This window comes from Crocodylus porosus, unplaced genomic scaffold (assembly GCF_001723895.1).
Source record: "Crocodylus porosus isolate Cpor-Errol unplaced genomic scaffold, CroPor_comp1, whole genome shotgun sequence".
NCBI lineage: Eukaryota > Metazoa > Chordata > Crocodylia > Crocodylidae > Crocodylus > Crocodylus porosus.
In genome coordinates, this window is record NW_017728918.1 from 88,891,874 (window position 1) to 88,911,429 (window position 19,556).

The 19,556-nt window shown below is 38.8% G+C and overlaps 1 protein-coding gene across 7 annotated transcripts in view; it reads right to left on the reverse strand.

Moving 5' to 3' along the window:
• Positions 1-19,556, reverse strand: part of CDK19 (cyclin dependent kinase 19) — a 211,018-nt gene that overhangs the window by 118,418 nt on the left and 73,044 nt on the right. Inside the window, exon 1 of one of the 7 annotated variants that reach the window (XM_019537911.1) lies at positions 2,899-3,455. The exons of the other annotated variants lie outside the window; for them this stretch is intronic. Within the exon in view, the coding sequence (XP_019393456.1) occupies positions 2,899-2,928 (30 nt within the window). The 5' untranslated portion in view covers positions 2,929-3,455. Of the gene's footprint in view, positions 1-2,898; positions 3,456-19,556 lie in introns of those variants that run through there. 7 annotated transcript variants of the gene reach the window in all.

The following is a 19,556-nucleotide window of genomic DNA, read 5'->3' on the forward strand; positions in this document are numbered from 1 at the left end:
TTTTTTATTAAGGATCTTATTATTGTTGCATTTAAAAATAAAAAAGATCCTTTAAGTATGTGGGGAGCTGCAGAATATTAACACCATTATGTTCGCAAATACTTAAACATGGTTCACAAGGTAAACCCAGAGATTTCAAACAGGAATAAATAACATCAAAAACATTTTGACCTGTTGCACTCTAAGTTCTTTGCAACAGAAGAACGGTCCTACTCTTTTTCCACAGTCTAAAATAAAATAAGTCTGAATAAAAGCTAAGAGATGGTATTTTCTGAGGGGTGCCTTGAGTCCATAAAAAGGTTAAGAACTGCTGCTGCATGTACATCACAGACCTTCTGAACACCAGTTACAACAGAGACATATCTACCCTCACATTTCAACACCAAAACCTAATACTTGAGCTAAACAAGTACTATTATAATCTTCAATTATATCATGTCTTAGAGTGTATTAAAAAAACAGGAATGCTAATCAAGCCACAGAAACAAATTTTATGCAATAGATACCATGCCAAACTGACATTATAAAGAACATGCACAAGCTGATGAAATATTCGCACAGGACTTTGGACATATGCCCCTTACCAACATGTATACAATTGCATCTCAACACTAATAGACAATTATACAACAAGTTTTCTATACAACCAAGGTGACAAAGAGAACATTAGACATAACTTACTTAAATCAACTTTTATTTTTTTTATCTGTTTGTTACCACAAATCAATAGATGGGGCTCACACATTAAACTGTGTAGCCAGTAACTCTTCATGCCATGACAACAAAATGGTGGGGTAAAAAAAATAAATAAATAATAATCTGTGAATACATGCTCAGCAGATAAATCTTAAAACAGGGCATACTTGAGGCCCCAAAGGCTTAGGGTACTACATTAAAGCAGACATTAATAAGACTTTTAAAAAAGAAATGGGACTGGTGGGTGATGTATGAATAATGACACACACACACAACTGCTCTACTTAATCACAAGGTAAAACATTTATTGAACATTATTAGAAATGTTGTGGGTTACTGTTAAGGGTACAGCTATGGAAAATACTGCTCTATACTAGATGCTTGTCAATAACAGGCAATACAGTAACAGAACAGTTCCATATAGCATAAAAATAGGAATACACGACATCAGTAATACACTTCAGTTAACGTAGATCATAAAATGAGACAGCAATAAGTAAACATTCTGGAATTACAGATGAAAAGGCAAGTACTTGGCTATTGTGACTTTCCTATGGCAGATTTTTTTTTTTTTTTTAAGATGAGACATATTTTAATGTATGTAAATATATTATAATTACAGATTTAGATTAAACAGTGCATGTATGAAAAGCACCCTAATCCAAAGCAAAAGACTAGGAAGAACTGACTTATCTGGTCTGACTTCTTACAATGATTTTATGTTCAAAATAAAAAGTTGTTTTGGCCTTAAATTGGTTTTAATCCTGTTTCCTATGCTGAATAAAACGCACACATCTGCCCCTAACACTGAAAAGTGTATTAAGATGGAATAGCATGAATGCTCTCTGAAAAAAAAAAAAAAAAAATGGGTAGATTGTATTTTTAAATTAGTGCATTAGCTGCCGGTCAGAATCTGTGTGGTCACAACAGCAGCTGCCAGGAAGCTCCTGCCAAATTACATAAATTCATTTTTACACGTTACAAAATATGCCAGCTTTCAAAAGTTGTTCTGCTCTGAAAGCTGAATTAAATAGACCAACATTCCAAAAGAATTTGAAAAGTTGCCAAGTGAAACTAACTAGTAATTTTTATAAACTCAATTAAATTGTAAATGCAGTTTAAATGCTATATGTTTATTTAAAAGCTCAGTAGCCAGATGAATGCAAATAATCAAATTAGCAGCTTTCTCTCACGTTCACTTAGCTGCACTAGGTTTCCGAACACATGCTGTAACTGCTATTCTTTTAAAAATAAATATCCACAATATCCACTTTTAATGAGTAGATTATAATCTAACACACAATGTTCTTTTGAGACAAAAGGTTATGAAACCAATTGCCCAGTGAATGGAACAAGTTATAATTCAAAAGTACTCTGTTTAAATTTTTTTTTCTTTAAGGCTCTGTAGGAACATGAGTCAGCCCACATTAACCCAACGATGGGAATCAGATCAAATCACAGATTTGCTTTGTCCTAAAGCTATAAATTCAAAATTAGATATTAAGTTTTTACATATTTGATTATTGGTATTAAAACAGTCCTCTGGTCACTTAAATCAGACACCAAAAATGTTATTTATTAGATTACAGCAGCACAACCCATCATAATCTCCCCATTCCTTGTGACAGCGGGCATATAGGAAATACTCAAGGCTTTGGTCTTTCAGAAATATTACCCGAGTTCTGTAGAATGTTCTGTGCTCTACATTCCAACAGATGAACAGAGATTCTCATTAGATTATGTCATTTCAGTAATATTTTTCATTTCTAAATTCATGCCTTTTAGTTGTTTGAATGGAATGACGTTAGCTATTACTCACAGACCCATTTAAAATGCTGTTGCAATGCCATCAGCACACAGAAGTACAAACATCAGACCTTTTCTAATAAATATTTATACACTGGTTAAATATTGAAATTCATACAGTAAGTTTTTAAATTGAACAAGCCCCATGTTGTACATTTATTTGGTCATTAAATTCTGATTGTAAATAAGGCAAAAATCATACTACAAAGAAATGGCACTTGTCAAAATACAGTACTCAAGAAAAAATGCTTTGTTAGGTTTGTATTCAGGATTATTAGTTCTAACACCATGATTTAAGTAAGATTTAATCAGAAACCATAAAAAGCAAGACAAAAAACAGTAAATACCTTTTCCCTTTTGGTTCATTTTCAGCAATTCAAAAAGTTAACTTCTTACCATTCGTGATGCACTTGATTTGCTTTCCATTCAAATAGATTAGAAATAAATGTTTGTTTAATGATTTTAAACTATCGGGTACTGATGTACTGATATACATCCACAGCTAGTGTTATAGTTACTTGTCACAAGAATGAAATGGGACAACGTAGAGTATCTTTATTTTATTGTAAATTCCCAGGTTTTCAATATGTAGCACAGAAAGCAATTTTTTAGTTTTAATTATAATGGAAAATAAGAACTAAGATAGTAGTTAAAAACTACTGCTAGGTAGTATGTACTATTTAATGCACCTGTAACTTGATTTTGAGGTGCACTGTTTTACTAAGGAATCAATAACTATATAAAATATCTTCACAATCCTGGGTTCTTTTATAATTATTGCTGCACTCAGACAATCACAGAAAAGAACCCCATTGTAATAGGTGCTATACAAACACAGAAGAGACCCTCCACAAAAGAGCTCACAATCTAAATATAACATGAAATAACAGTTGAATACAGATAGATTGGAGGTTTGCGGGATTTTAAAAAAAAGAACAGTGAGAATTTGGACACACGTTATTCTTGTAGTATTATACACATCCTTATAGTGCTATAAAAAGCAAGTGTGCACATGGTCAGGCTACTGTAGCACTACAAAGATGATGCTCCATTAAAAAAATAACTTGCCCTTGTTAAGTGTTAACACTTAGCAGCTGCAGGACAGAAAACCAGATGTTCCCGCAACTGAGACAGAAAAGTCTGGAGAAAAAAACTTGATATACTCAGTGAAAAAAGTCTACCACAAAATCTTCCATGATTAAGGCAGAACTTGAATATGAGGACCCAGAGAAAAGTCAGGTTTACAGGCTTAAATGACAGGCTAGAGTATTAGGTCATCCACAGCAAACAAGAAAAGTGGAAGGGTAGGAGGGGAAAGTTAAGAGTTCTATTTTAGCAAACCTGGCGAGTAAATATCAGAAAGCCAAGCCAAAATTTTAGCTTAAGCAAAAGCAGGTAAGTCTGAGAACCATCTGCAAAGAACAGGAACCTGAATTTTTGTTTACTAATGAGCTTATCCAGAGTACAGGCAGAGAAGAGAAGGCAAATAAGGACACAGCCCCATAGAAATAGATGGATGAGATGATAATATCTGCCAACAGACAGTGAAGGAGCGATCAGAATCCAAAAAAGAATGAGAAGACCAAGTCACACAAGTCAAGCAAGGAAGATTTTAAGAAGAGCATAGTCAACTGTATCAAAAGCAGCTGAAAGATCTCAAGGAGAGTAAGTATGAAATACTAGTCTGAGATTATTGGAGCCTGGCAAGAATGAAGCAGCTAAAGCCAATGAAGCTGAAGCACAAGAAAGAAATCTAGAAAGATTCATATTAGTATATATTTTGAAGATACTTCTCATATGCTATGCATAACCTCATGGGTATTCTTATCCAATAAAGACTGTGCAAACGTTAATTATACATCTTATCAACACTATCTTAGAAGCAAGATTTCTATATCGTTTCATAAGTATCCACTCTGCGATACTATCTCCTGGTCTCAATAACCATTTCTATCTGTGAAAACAAACATATAGCTTATCTCATGTTAAAACACAATGGCTTTGCTCTTTGTCTTTGTAACAATCATTTTCCAAGGCAAAAAAACCTTTTTAATTTTTTTTCCCTAAAACTTTTAAAACTAACTGGAAATTCTCTGAGAAAGAGGAAAGGTAAAGTTCAAACAGAAATAAATATAACTTAACCAAAAGTTTCTGTATGCCACTGGGCTCAACTGATATTAGCATGTCTTGACTCTATTAAGGAACACACATACAATTCTTCAACAACTGGACTTGCTAACGAGTTACAATTTCATACAGCTTGAACCAAATTTAGCCCACATGTCAGCCCATTAGCTCAGTCTGAGAGATCTTGCTGTCTGATCTTGCCAAGAGCCACATTCAAATAGCCAAATGTTAAAAAGGGAAACGCTGTACATAAAATGTAAAGTAAAATTAAAACAAATTTTAGATCAAGTTCAAAATAACCCAGCTATGGCTTTAAGACCTCTGATCATCCAGAGAAACTCCTGGCATTTCTACTAATATGCTGAAAAGCCACATCCTAACAAAATGCAGTGAACAAAACTGTCTTTGTCATGTAGCTTTCCTGGCAGTTTCAGCCCTTTTCTTTACCCTCCTTCTGCTAGCTTATTTACCAGCAGGTACCTCCTGCCAAGTTAATGACACACAAAAATTTGGTCATAGCCCAGCTCCAAAGTAACTATTTGTCAGTTCATCCCTACAAATCTGACTCCCAGAATGAGCATTTCAGTCACTTCAGACATCTTGACATCAGCCTCCCCTCTTGCATCACAATCTGTTAAATCTTCTTAAAGGTATGGACAAATAAACTAAACAGCTGAGATTTAAACAGGACAGGGACTTACCATCCACTAGCTGCTACTCGGCAACTACCCTTGTATATGCTTTTATTCTACAGTAGTTGAAAACTAAAGCAAAGTACCTTGGCCCTCTTTCACGTAATGCTGTGACAAAGGGCAACTGCAGTACTATTATCTACTATACCTTCCATGGACCTCATTCCTAAGCTGAATTACCTTTTGCAAAAGTCTAAATGATTTATTTTACCACTTTAAATTATTCCTCTACCTGACTAGATTTTATTATACGCGATATATAACCTGATGGAACAAAGACCTGAAAACCTGGCTCCTAGGTGAGTTACTGAACAACTGTTTGCTTATTTTTAATAAGAATATAGCAAGCAGTTAAGGGAGCAGAAATAATCCGCTCTGGGAATTTAAATATATTCATCAGCATTACATTTTATGCAATTCAGACTGTACTTGCAAAATGTTTAGAAGTGTCATGTCTTACATTTCTGGTCACAATATTTTTGTACAGCAGTGCTTCTCAACCAGGGTGCTGCACCACCTGACCCCGAGACAGGATGCAAGCACTGGCTCCTCCAAACAGCCTGGACCCTGTACCTGCATCAGCATGCTGGCACTGACCACATCTGTGCCTCAAGTGACATGCACTGCCTACAGGCAGATGGGTGCAGGACTTTTCTGAGCCCAGCAATACTGCTCCTCCTGCGCCCCCAGAGCTGCAGAGGGCAGGGAGCTGCAGGGAATAGATCCAGCATTCAAGCTGCTGCAGGTCCCATCTGCCACCCTCTGCACCTGTGGCCACTGTCACCCACTTCCTCCCTCTGCAGGAGGGGAAGGCAAAATACAGTCAGCAAGCCAGATCTAGCCCACCAGGCAATTCCGTCTGGTCCATGGGGCCCCTCCATAAGTGTGAGCCCTTGCTGCCCCTCTGCAAGCCAATGCCCCCCACCATACCCCCAAACACACCCACACTCTGCCACAGCCCCCACCCAACCACATACCCCACACCCACACCACCACGCTCTCCCACACACCTCACCCACCATACCCACACCCCACCACACAAACACACCCACACCCCAACCGCACCCTCCCACATGCATCTCCTTACCCTCCCACATATACAATATACAAAAGTAACTGTATTCTGAGTTATTATGCAATTGCCTCTAGATGCACTACCAAAACACATAAATCAGGACAATTTTTTTTAAATAAAATTAAAATGAGTTACAGTAGTTGTCTGATTTTTTTTTTCAGTATATGTCTTTTTTCTGGTTTCAAGATGGCAATCCCCCCTCCCAAAGGCGTACTTCTGGGGAAAGGGGAGGGACTTCCTGTGGCCAAGGTTAGGGGCAGCACTTCTGGTCCCACGATGGCAACCAGGGGATGGGGCACATTACAGCCCTCAACAGCTCACCAAATCTCATTAAGTAGCCCTCCAGCCGAAATAATTGCCCACCCCTGAGACAGCAGCCTCCTTCAGGGGTTTGATGCTGTACCCTCAAAGCTCCACAGTCTGCTCCCACCTGGCAGTCTTGCCACACTGACCATTGTATACCACCCCCTGCCTTGCTCTCCCTCTGCTTCACCTGCTGTTGCCCACCCTGTCACTCGGAGTTGCTTTGGAGGGTGCTGCAGAGGTGTGAGACAGTAAACTACACAGGAAAAAAAAATGAGGCCTCACTAAGTTCCAGAAAGTAAATCAAAAGGAGTCTTGAGTCTTAAAAGGCTGAGAACCACTGTTACATACCCTGCAACATAACACTTTCTACCTGACGGTACTGTCTCAGTTTTCAAACCCTAGGTTTGGACTGCTTGCAATCCTTTGTGCACATATATTTTATATATAAAATTGCTGGTAACTTCTTTTGCTTTCTGCCAAATTAATTCTCTCCTAAAGGAAACTTACCCCGGAAAAGGCTTCCTTGACCAGAGAGTACCCGATGTACTGGAAAAAAAAAATAGTAAACTTGAAATGACAAAGGAGGAAAAGGTTGGTACCGGAATCAGCTCAGAAGTTTAAATGCCAGAAGCAGAATTAGACCTTGCAAAAAAAAGTAACACATATAGCAAGAAGTTCTTCATTCATGGGCATTTAAAAAAAATTGGAGCCATTATGTAGTGAGAATGGAACAGAAATTAGAAGTAACCCAGATATGGGCCAAAAATCAAAATAATATTTTACTCAACTGGCAATACAGATAATGTTGAACATGGAAGCAAAAGTAGAAAGGTTATTGTGAAAATGGAAATGACCACATCAAAGCAATAGCAACTTACTAAAGAGTTTTAAGCATTCAGTTTGCCAAGGCCAGGGGAGGAAGAGGAAGAAGAGGAAGAGGGAAGTCAGATAATCTCCACCCCAACCTCTAAAAACTGGCACATGAAATCACAGGTCCAGTAGCACAAAAACTGATAAGTCAATCAAGCCAGAGACAGTATCATATGACAGAAGAATAACAAACAGTACCTGAACTAAAGCAGCAGGGAACCTGATTCAGGCAATTATAAAACTGATAATCTAATCTCAAAATTATGCAAAGCCTTAGAACAAATTTTGAAGGGAAAAGTAATTAAAGACATGGACATAAACAGAAAATAGGTCAGAAATTAAACAGGTTTTTGCTTTACCTGTATTGTGCCAGATTATTTAACCCAGTATCTTCCTTTGATAAAATAAAATCACTGATTAACTAAACAAATGAAATGCGCTAGATCTAATCTATTTGATATAGTCCCACATGGGAACCATATTTGGTAGAAAAGAACTCACAGAATAAGTGGAGGATGAGTAACAAACTGGCTGAAGAAGTGACAACAAATAATGCTAAATGGAGAACTACTGAACTAAAAGAAGGGTATTAGTAGAGTACCCAACAGACTGGTGTGCACAAGTCTTATTTAATATTTTATTATTAACAGAAAGTGCATACAAGTGACATTTACTAATGATGCGAAGTTAGGAGGCATCCTAAACTACCAGAGGATCAGGGTATCATATAGGGAGAACTGCATGACCCTCAGCATTGGAATAGTACTTACTATAATCTCAGGGATTACATGGGTATGTGAATTTTTACAGTCTAACTGGACTGTAACTTCTGTATTTTCTTCCTCCCCCCACCTAAAAGCAACATTTATCATAATACACCATGAGGTTTGCAATATTAAAATATCTGGAATTGTAAAAGTTAAGATTTGTCCAAAAGGATGCAGAAATGCAACAATTAACTCAGTTGCACTTAACAGTCTATACATTTTAGCAACATAAAAAGAAACGTTTATTCACATTAAGTATTTAACTTAAATGGATTAAGGGGAAGTGACAAAGGAGGAGCTGTATTAATCAAAGAATGACTATTAGCCACTATTGTGATGTGAACATGAAAAATAGGAAAACAGTGATTCTAAGATATATAAAGACATTTTCACTAGAGTTAGATAAGTATGAACAACATTATAAAAGGCCCTTTTGAGAACTTATCTAGAAGACTGAACAACTCTGGTCATCCATATTCAAGAAAGATTTGTTCGAACTAGACCAGGTATGAAGAAAGATATTCAGGATAGTCACAGGAATGGAAGACCTCTCTCATGAGAGGAGACTGAAACAACCTGGTTTAAATGGAGACTGAGGGTGATGGGACTGGTTTCTATAAATACACCAAGGGTAAACAGTAGAGAAGAACTATTTAAGCATATATACTACAAATTAACGGTGCACCTTCCAGCCCCCTCCTTCTGCTCTATCTGCTGCCTTGCTTTCTGCTCCCCACCCTTTCCTTAGCTGTGCTGCCTGCCCTCTCCCCAGTCTGCTGCATGTCCCACACAGGCTGCCCATGCCACTTATGACACATGTTGCAGGTTGGTCACCCTTCATTTAAGCTAAAGAACACCAGCACAAGAACAAATAAACTGGCATGAATCAATTAGGCTGGAAATGATAAGTTTGCCAACCATCTCCCAAAGGGTATAAAAGGCTTAACATACCAAATGTCTTAAGCTCTTGCATTAACACGAACTAAAGGCTACCCTAAGTTTTTCATTTTGCTCATTAGTGCCCACACCTACACAAGACGATTACTGAACAGGAACTCATTATTAGTGCACAGTAGCTAGTTACTGCTACACGGTAATGTCACTGGGTATGAATCGTGACTCAACACTACTGCGCAGGAGTAATAAGCTACTGCACAATAAGCACCACTAGGCAACTGTGCTGGGATGCTACTACACAGTAACGCTGGTTACTGCGCAGTGGGTGTTTCGTGTAGACGTGCCCAGTATAATATAGAAGTTGGGTCATCAGGCCTACCACCCTTTCCCAAAACATAGGCTTGCGATTCTCAGCACCCCCAACTTAACTTTGAAGAACCTCTCTCAAAGAAAGAACGAGGGTGTGTATATACTGGCCTGCCACAACCCCATCTATTGGGTATCTGTGGGTGCAATGCCAGACAAACTGCAGCTCTAAAAATTCAGTTGACACTCATTTATGCATATGTGGAATGAGCTGTACACTCACATCTACTGAGGGAAATTTCTGACTGTACCATTTAAAAAAACCCAAAAAATTAATTCTCATCCTTACACTAGTAGCACATTTTAGTACATTTTCACCAAAGCAGCCCCTTCAACCTGGGAGCTCTCTCCATTGTATTTGAACCTTCTACCATTAAAGAATGTGCTTTAAGGAAAGACTTAAGTCCCCAGTAGATTTATGAGCTCTAGTCGCCCACAAAAGTATAGGGTTAAGCCAACAGGAAATTCAGAGCTAGTAAACTGCTTCAAGCCTGTTTTCATTATTAGTAGACATCAGAGTAGGCAGAAGAAAAAAAAAGGCACCACACCCTTGTTCTGTAATGAGCAACTGAAAGGTATTTGTTTTATAAATATAAATCTTTCAGGCTCTGAAAACTGTCTGATGTTATTCAATAGCATTCTTTCTGAACAAGAGCTTGTCAAGTAACTTTTAAAAGTACTATATTTTAATCTCAAATGAAGGAAAAGGGAACAAAGCTAATTGTGTTTTTAGTCCAAGTGATACAGAAAAAGAAATTTAAAGTAACTTTATTGATTTTCTTAAAGGAGAATAAAAAACAGTTAAATTTGCACATATAAAAGTTCTCTTTGCTTCATATGTATCATTCTGGCATATTTCACAAGCATCTGAAAGATCCTTAAAGAAATGCACCTAAAACAAATGCATCATAAGTGAGCACTACTATAAAATTCAGTGCCAAAACGAAAATTGTTCAGCTTCATGACAACCACCTACTATTTTTTCTTTGAAGTGTTCAAAGCATTAAGAGTGATAGAAACTCAGGCTCCTACTTCAATATTTATTTGATCACATTTTAAGTGTTATTATACATAATATTTTTAAGCTAAATAAACACTAACATACATTTATTTTTATGTTGCTAAAAATATACAGAATAAGTATAACTTAATGTTGCATTTCTGCATCCTCTTGGAATATCTGGCAATACAAAAGTTAGTTTAGCAGGCATAATGGTTTATTATAATCAAATGTTGCTTTTTGGGGTGGGGGGGGGGAAGGAAGAAAGTACAGAAACTAAAGCCCAGTCGGACTTTAAAAAGTTCACATCCAAATTGGTATGATTATGACATGTGTTTCCTCCTCTTGTTCTAGTTAGAGATAGTTCTTTTCCAAATTTAGACTGGTTTTATATTATGTTTTTATCGTTGCAAGGAAAACAGATCAACAATATCCATTCTAGGGAAATTTTTCTCAATACCTAAACCAGCTCTAAAACTAGTTCAAGTCAGCTGATTTAAAAAATCGGAGCACAAAAGATAACCAAGAGAAAAGAAAGCATAGGATTCAATTTTAGTACCTTCTTGGTTGAAACATATGAAATCAAGTTGGAATTTTTGGTCCACTGAAGTCATGTTCTCCTTAAATAAGAACTTTTTTTTTTAGAATATCATTGAAATAGCAACATGTAAAACTCTCCAGATGAGAAATTCTCATCCCTGATATTAAGGACAGTTTTTAGGAAAAGATCTGATTGTGTATTTCAGTTAGACATTTACAGTTTTGCTTTGTTTTTTAATCCCCAGCGAAAGATAGAGGAGTATAGTCTTCCCTCCAATAAAGGGAAATTTCTCCTTATGTAGGAGAATATGTGGTATATTAACAAAATACAGATCAAACTGAGTAATCCCAAACCACTAAACTGAAAAGATAAAGCAACTTAATAGAAAGTTATTAAGAAAGTTTGGAGTTTCTGAAAGTGTTAAAACGCTTTGAATTCTCTTTTGAGTGGATTTACAAGGAAAAAAAATCCTACGTTACTGAAAATAGGAGGAAATATAATTTCAGTAACAAAGCTTTAAGAGTAACCTATATGAACTGAACAAAATTAACATACAAAAATAGTTTCTGAAATAACTTCTGTAAAACGTGAATCATCCTGTTAAAAAAAAATGAAACCTCCAAAATTATCTCCAGTTAATCCTGTGTTAAACATTTTGTTATAACGTATCTGAACATGCCTAAGGCTGGGTTTATGTTGAGTTTCAGCTGGATAGCCTTATAAGGATTACTCTACTTTAGAGACAAGTATTTTTGAGTAAAATGTTTCATTGGAGAACCTGCATGGTTGGAATAGATTCTACTTCACTTCACTTTACTATTCATCTTATGTGACAAGTTATCGTGTCAGAAACTGACATTCTCTAAGTCAGCATACCCAGGTGGGATGGAAGGTGCTGACAGTATTTTCTGTAACTGTTGTTTTCCAGAATGCTTCAAGAAGAAAAACCTATAAATTACACAACAAATAGACCCAATAATTCTGACCAGTAGCTTGTTTTTCAAAAGCAGAATTTTCCTCCTCCAAAATTTATTAAACATTTGGCATTAGAATGAAGGATTTAAAAAGGAGTGTAATGCACTGTATAAACCAGTGCAAAAGAAATTACAATAATGCTTTTTCCAATGTCATAGGAAAGAGAGACTAATCTAGATCTTCACATGATAAATCAGTCTGAGAGTTAGGGATTTTTCTTCTTGGTTACTTAATGTTTTCCTATCCTGACACAATTAGGTGCACTAAACGTAATGTACTGTGTTCAAACACAAAAAATCTACATTTAGTTGATACCAATGTGATAGTGTCTTATATTAGTATGGTTCACAAATTAATTTTAAAATTACATTTCTTCTTAAATTTGAACTCTTGGAAGATTAGAGATATGTATTGCTTTCTTGCAAACAAGTCTGTCTCAGGTAAGTAGGGTATTAAAATATAAAAGGGGATATTATTATATAGATATAGAACTCCAACATGATCAACTGCACTAATTTACTGATTCAGACTCTAACCCTGTGGATTTAAAAGCTAAATTATCAAGTTCAAAGAATAAACTGACAGTCAGCAGACCACATCAGGTAGTATGCAGAGGGAATACTTTTGGATTTTCCTACAAAAAAAATTACATTGATGCTGTGGGTCATTTATTTACTGGTTGGTGGCACCAGAACAGCTATGTAAATACATTTTTCCTAGTATGTCAACAGACTAAAACACATCAAATTGATTTATATAAAACTTTAGTTACAGGCATGGAGTAGTTAGCCACTTAACTGCAAAACTCCACACGTTGTAATCATTTTATATTAAAACACTGCAAAACGTTTAGCTGTGCAAACTCAGCAGAACATTCTTAATATAACTAATTAAGTAATTCTTACCTAAACATATTATGGAGCAATTCTTAAAACGTATATTATGTATATTGTTAGTTGTTTCCACAAAACTCTAGGTCGCATTAAAACAGTGCAAGATGCACAGAGCAGAGGAGGAGGAAGCAAGAAGCAGCCTGATTCTGCAGTAAGGAGAGCACTCCCTTGCCAAGGGGAGTCCTTATTTCTGGTTCTTACTCCCCATGCTATATATGTATTTTATCCAATGGCTGCTGAAAAATGCATAAAACAGCACTGAGAACAAGCTCCAGAACCCCCTCAGCCTCCACTTCCTGAAATGTACCCACATTAGTGGATTAGAGAAATGAGCTCCCTCTTACTTGTTGCCCTAGTCCTGTGAACTTTCTATTCCTTTGCTTCACAATGGTTCAGCATCACCAGGAGAGATAGCTGGTAACCCCAACCTAACCCATCCCCTAGCCAATGGTTCGGTCATTTCCCTGGAAAGTGGTACATGTCAGCCCAAACCCCTGCAGGCTGAAGACCTTAAATACAGACATCCAGTTCCCATGTGACTGTTCTAACCATCTGGCCATTATAAAATAACTCCCTCCTTATATCCCCCAACTTAAAAGAAAAGACTGGAGTCAATTATCTGTACATGAAAGGAAAACTTAAGGACTGGATTTCAGGCCAGGAACCCCTTTCACGAGTCCCTGATCTCTGTTCTAGGGCCTTCACTTTCCTATGCCCTCTGCCTCCTTTGCCTGGCCCAGGTATAAAGGAGAAGGAAGGCTTTCACAGTTCAAAGGCAGAAAGGACAAGAGCCAGAACTTCTGGGGTGGATTCATACAGCACTATGGGTGCCAGGAATACTGGGAATGGGGGCTAAGAGGAAAGAGAGGGAAACTAGACACTGGAATTAAGACAAAACTAGAACAGGATGGGCCAGAAAACAGGGACTGGGCTGGAAAGCAGACAAGGACTGACTTGAGTGATGAGGAAAAATGAACTTGAGCAAGGTGCAAGGGATATTTGGGAGATAAATACAGGGACTGACTGGAGCAGGCAAGGAAAAAGCAGAGGGAATAGACAAAAGAAACTTGGCCACTGAAGAAAAACTCTTCTCCAGAAGCTGCTGATATGGAAACCAAAATTCCCAAGCCCCACTGATGTTCTAGTGTCACAAAGGATGTGAGGGAGATCCTGGGGAAAGAGTGAGAGCTAAGAGTCAAAACCAGAAAGGAAGTCTGATAAGAAGTCTCAGATATAGGTACACGTAGCCTGAGAAAGGGTTACAAGAATTAAAAAAAGGAAAAATTCATCCCTCCTACACAAAGGAGGGTTTTAGGGTCAATCTTAATTATTTCAGGTACCACTGCCATAACAGACACTCTCATGTCACTGTCCAAAATGTCATTAATATAAGATGGTATAAATCAATTAGGTAAATAAGTTAAGAAGCAAGGGATGTAACTATTAATTTCTTATTTTTACTCATCTTGAGTGTTTTTACAAGGTCACAAACTCTACAACAGTATTTATTTGAATATGAGTAAGATTGGTCAAGGACATTTTGCTTTATTCCATACTACCAAGGTAGAAAACATGCTGTTACTGTGCCCTTTGTAAAAAAGGAGCAAGGCAGAGGTTTTCCTTCTATTTATGGCAAGAAACATGGAAAAATACAGGCAAGAGGCTAAATGTTCATAGTATATAATGGCACTGTGTCAGTGACAAAACATTGCCAATGAAGAACAGATTGAATTTTATTAGTAGATGTTTAGGATTGAATCCAAAAAAGATGACAAAGCCAGTAGGGAAATACAAAATCACCCGAGTGAGGGACTAACATTAAAAGGATCAGGGTGAGGAGGGGGACGGCAACTAAGTTACAGAAAATACACCTGGGGATCTCATCCAAACACTTTGCTCCTAACCATAATATCCCATATCAAATTTTGTTCCCAAGGTCTGACTCATAGTAAAAATTCAGAACTGTTTACTGACCTACACTGGAAAGGCTGAGAAGGCTCCAGGGAAAGAAGAATAAGCCATACCTAGAAGCACCTGAATAGCAGCATAACTGCAATATTAGGGAGGCTGTAGTAGTATAACTATTTTAGTATGAAAAAAGCCAGAACCCTAAATAAAGTATCTATACTGCTAACAAAATCTGTGTACATCTATATCAATGAAGTTTTATACTGAGGTAGACAACCCCTAGCATGAGATCCAGAGCATGGCAAGTGAAGGCATTTTGCTTGCCACATGCACCTTGGGACAGATGGGAAGGAAGGGGCCAGGGCTGCGCTGCCACAGGAAGGATTGGGTCCCTCATAGCTGCCCTGCCACCAGACCCTGGCATGCCAACATCTTACAAGTCAAGGTTGTAGGTGTTTTTGGCACTCTGCCCAAAAATGTTGTTGACCTACATTTTATACAATTGCTTAAATATTTTTTTGTAATCTGCTGGAGATTTATTTTTTTTGAGGTTCCACCAAATTCCTTTTTGATATTCAGATGTTCTAAAAATAACAAAGCAGACTAAATGAGATGTGGTATTAGACTGGCATGGCACTCAACATTATCAACAGAGTCACTGCAATTAGTGAGGAGAAAAAACATCAGAAGACTGCATTATGCTGAAGAAAATGCTGTGGCAAAACAGAAGCATGTGAAGTCTAAAAAAAAAAAAAAAATCACTTTAATATGAAAAGGAAAGACCATTTAATCCTACGTAAGATACATATGTTTAAAGATACATCATTAAGGACATGTAAGGGGTCCCTCCTCCCATTTCTCTTACTAAATAATGATTTATGAATGTGATTACATACAACGACAAATTAACAATGAGTTGAAATACTACCAACATCTCATATTGGTAGTAAGTGGATTTGACTCCATACTGTTCATAAGAACATTTGTTCAGCTGGTTCTTTTCCAGAGGCACTCACGTCAATATTCTGTTGCCTAGGCAATAAAAGTCTATCAGGTCACTAATAGATTAGATTAAATTAAACATTTGTAGCTCTCCAATTGCCTCAAAATGTTCCCAAAAGTGAGGAGACAGGCCTGAAGTGCTTCACACTTGCCTAATCTGACTAAATGCATTCTAGATGAAACAGGAACAATTTTAAAGAATTCCATGTTATATTTCCACCCTCCACCAGAGTATAGTAAGGATTTGGTCAGCCTACCATCCTCCCACAATATTTCCCTCTTTATTCCTCCTGCTCCAAAATGGCACCCTTGCCTTGCATCCCTAGGCATGTCTCTTCCAAAATGCTTCAGAAGTAGTTCTACCAGTTTATTCTTAGAGGCATTTAAGTTCACTCCAACAATTCAATTCCCTGACATTCATCTTCATTATAGGCATGCCATTTATCAGAGTGCCAATTATATTGACTTTATTTAATAATCAAATCTGAATCATAAAGTAATGGATAACTTTATAGAGTCCAAAAATTAAGGATATTCAACAGGATGCCACTTAAGTAAATATATCATCCATTAGGTTTGTCACTGGGCAAAGAAAACATTTCCATCTCAAAACCCTCCATCTAATAAGGTAACATGACAATTGAACAAAAACAATAACCAAAACAAAACAAAAAATGAGACTTATTGAAAACAAGGTTTTTGGTGCATTTGTTTTCTATAATTTACCATATACACTGTACTTTCTGACTAGAGGGTCAGGAGTCTACATATAATATAGAAACTTATTTTATTTAAATTTTTACCAAGAACATTTTTAAGGACAATCTAAAAACATTGAAATCTTCTATGACCAGGTTGGCCAACCTGCAGCACATGTGTAACAAGCAGCACAGGCAGCCTTTGCAGGTCGCTCACAGCAGATGAAGAAGGGGGCAGGCAACACAGCAGGAGATTAAGACCAGAAGAAAAAAGCAGGGCAGCAGATCAGGTAGAGGAAGCGGATTGGAGTGGCACTTGGGAATGGTGCAGAGCTAATTTGTGGCATACCTGCAAAAACTTAGCTTCTACTGTTCTATGGCAAGACTTGTTAAAATCTACCAATAGAATTACGTAAAATAAGCCATCTTACACTCAGAAATTCTACCAGCAGCTTCTACCTATACATTTTGGGTATGATCCAATGCCCACTAATGTCTAAAGAACATCTCCTATCAGCTTCAACAGGCATTAACTGCAAGCATGCAAGTAATGTTCACTGTCTTGTAGTGTTAGCCTCCACTCATCACTATCCCTGGCTCATTTTTCCAAGATGCCTTTTGGCTTCTGCCTTGAGGACCTGCTGGCGCAGGAAGAATTGTGTTGAATCTCCACCTCCACAGTGACACTAAGGATGCACTTACATGTCACCATATGGCAATGTTGCTACAGCGCTGTGCTTTACTATTTCCTTTTGGTATACTAAAGCATGGTGCAGCATGGGTGATTATTGTGCCATGCACACAGCACACAGGTAGATTTTGCTGCTACATCACTGTAGCGGCGCACTATACTGGGGGAGTGTACCGCTATAGCAACATAACTAGCAACATAGCTAACAATCATGTGGAGACCATGTTATCACTACATCACCACAGCATGCCATATGGTGATATAGCATGTCACTTCATTGCCATAGGGCGACATGTAGATGCACCCTAAGAGTCTCTAATCAGAGCAAAGCCCATTTAATGTTACTGGACATTACGTATACTACGTGAAATACATTAAAGCTAACCTATGTTAAAGCTAAAGCTAGAGCAGTGCTATCAGTGGTGGCTGTGTGGCAGCGGTCCTGCCTGCCATCTGGGTTCAAGTCCCAGCTAGGATGACTGGGGGTGAGTGAGCTAACAAGAAGCAAATCTTCTCCCAGGCATAGCAGGGATCACTGAAATGTGGTGGGACCCAATGCATGACTGGGCAGTGAATATCAAAGGCAATAGGTAGTATGTACAGGAGGGATAGGAAGGGTGGGGGACATCCTCATCAAGTAGCACAGAGTCAGAGGAGGGGCACACTGAAATCCTCTGGATTAAAATACAAGGCAGTGGAGGAGAAAGAGACTTAATGGTGTGGGTCTACTACAGACCACCCAACCAAGGGCGAAGGGCTAGACCAGGAATTATTAAGTCAGCTCATGGAGGTCAAAGGATGTGGCCATCATGGGTGACCTGAACTTTCCAGACATCTAACCCAGGAGGTGCACAGCCTCACCAGGGCAGATGCCTTGCGGGACCTGGTGAGGGGGCTGCAGGTGCTCAGGGATCATCACCCGCTACAATTCACCATCCAGTGCAAGGTGGCAAGGCAGCAGCCCTAGATTTCAGGAGGGCAGACTTCAATGAGCTAAGGAGAATAGCCAGAGAAGCACTCAGGTCCTGGAGGGGAGCCAGATGTCCAAGAAGAGTGATCACACCTTAAGGAGATGATCCTCCAAGCCCAAAAGGAGGTAATCCCAACATGGATCAAAGGGAGCAGAAAGGCACAAAAGCCCCCATGGCTCACCAAAAGCATCTGGGAATGTCTCCTAGCTGAAAGGGAAGTGCACACCCAATGGAAGGGAGGGGTCATAACCAGGGAGGACTATACTGCAGTTGCTCTGGGATGCAGAGGAGCAGTCAGGAAGGCCAAGGCAGAGACGGAACTGGGACTAGCTTCCTGGATCAAGGACAAGAAGTCCTTTTTTAAATACATAGGGGGTAAGAGAAGGTACCAGGTAACGTGGAGCCCCTAGGAAATTTGGTCTTCACACCAGACAACAAAGCTAACCTATTTAACAACTTCTTTGCCTCCATTTTCCTGAACAGGGACCAGATTGGCCCCCCTCAGGCCCCAGGAGAGGCACACCTAGGCCAAGGGTCAGGGAGGATCTAGTCAGGGAACTTCTGAAGGAACTGGACGTATTTAAATCAGCTGGTCCAGACAATCTCCACCCCAGAGTGCTCAGGGAATTAGCTGAGGTTATTGCGGGACCCCTGGAACGGCTTTATGAGTGCTCGTGGTGCTCTGGCATGGTGCCAGAGGACTGTAAGCGGGCCAACGTGTTTCCCATCTTCAAAAAAGGGAGGAAGGAAGATCCAGGAAACTACAGGCCAGTTAGTCTTACCTCAATTCTGGGTAAGCTTTTTGAGAGAATTATCCTGGCACATGTCCACGAGGGGTCAGCAGGGGAGGTTATACTTGGGGGTAACCAACCCAACTTCATTAGAGGCAGGTCCTGTCAGACCAACCTGGTGGCCTTCTATGACCATGTCACCACAGATGCAGGGATAGCAGTGGACGTAGTCTTTCTGGACTTTTGGAAGGCCTTCAACACTGTCTCTCACCCCATTCTCATTAAGATACTGGGGGACTGTGGTGTCGACACCCACACAGTCAAATGGGTCACCAACTGGCTGGAGGGCCACACCCAGAGAGTGGTGGGGGATGGGTCATTTTTGACCTGGAGGGATGTGGGCAGTGGGGTTCCCCAGGGCTTGGTCCTTGGGCCTGCACTGTTCAACATCTTCATCAGTGACTTGGACAAGGGGGTAAAAAGCACCCTGTTCAAATTTGCTGATGACACTAAGATGTGGGGGGATGCAGGCACACTAGAAGGG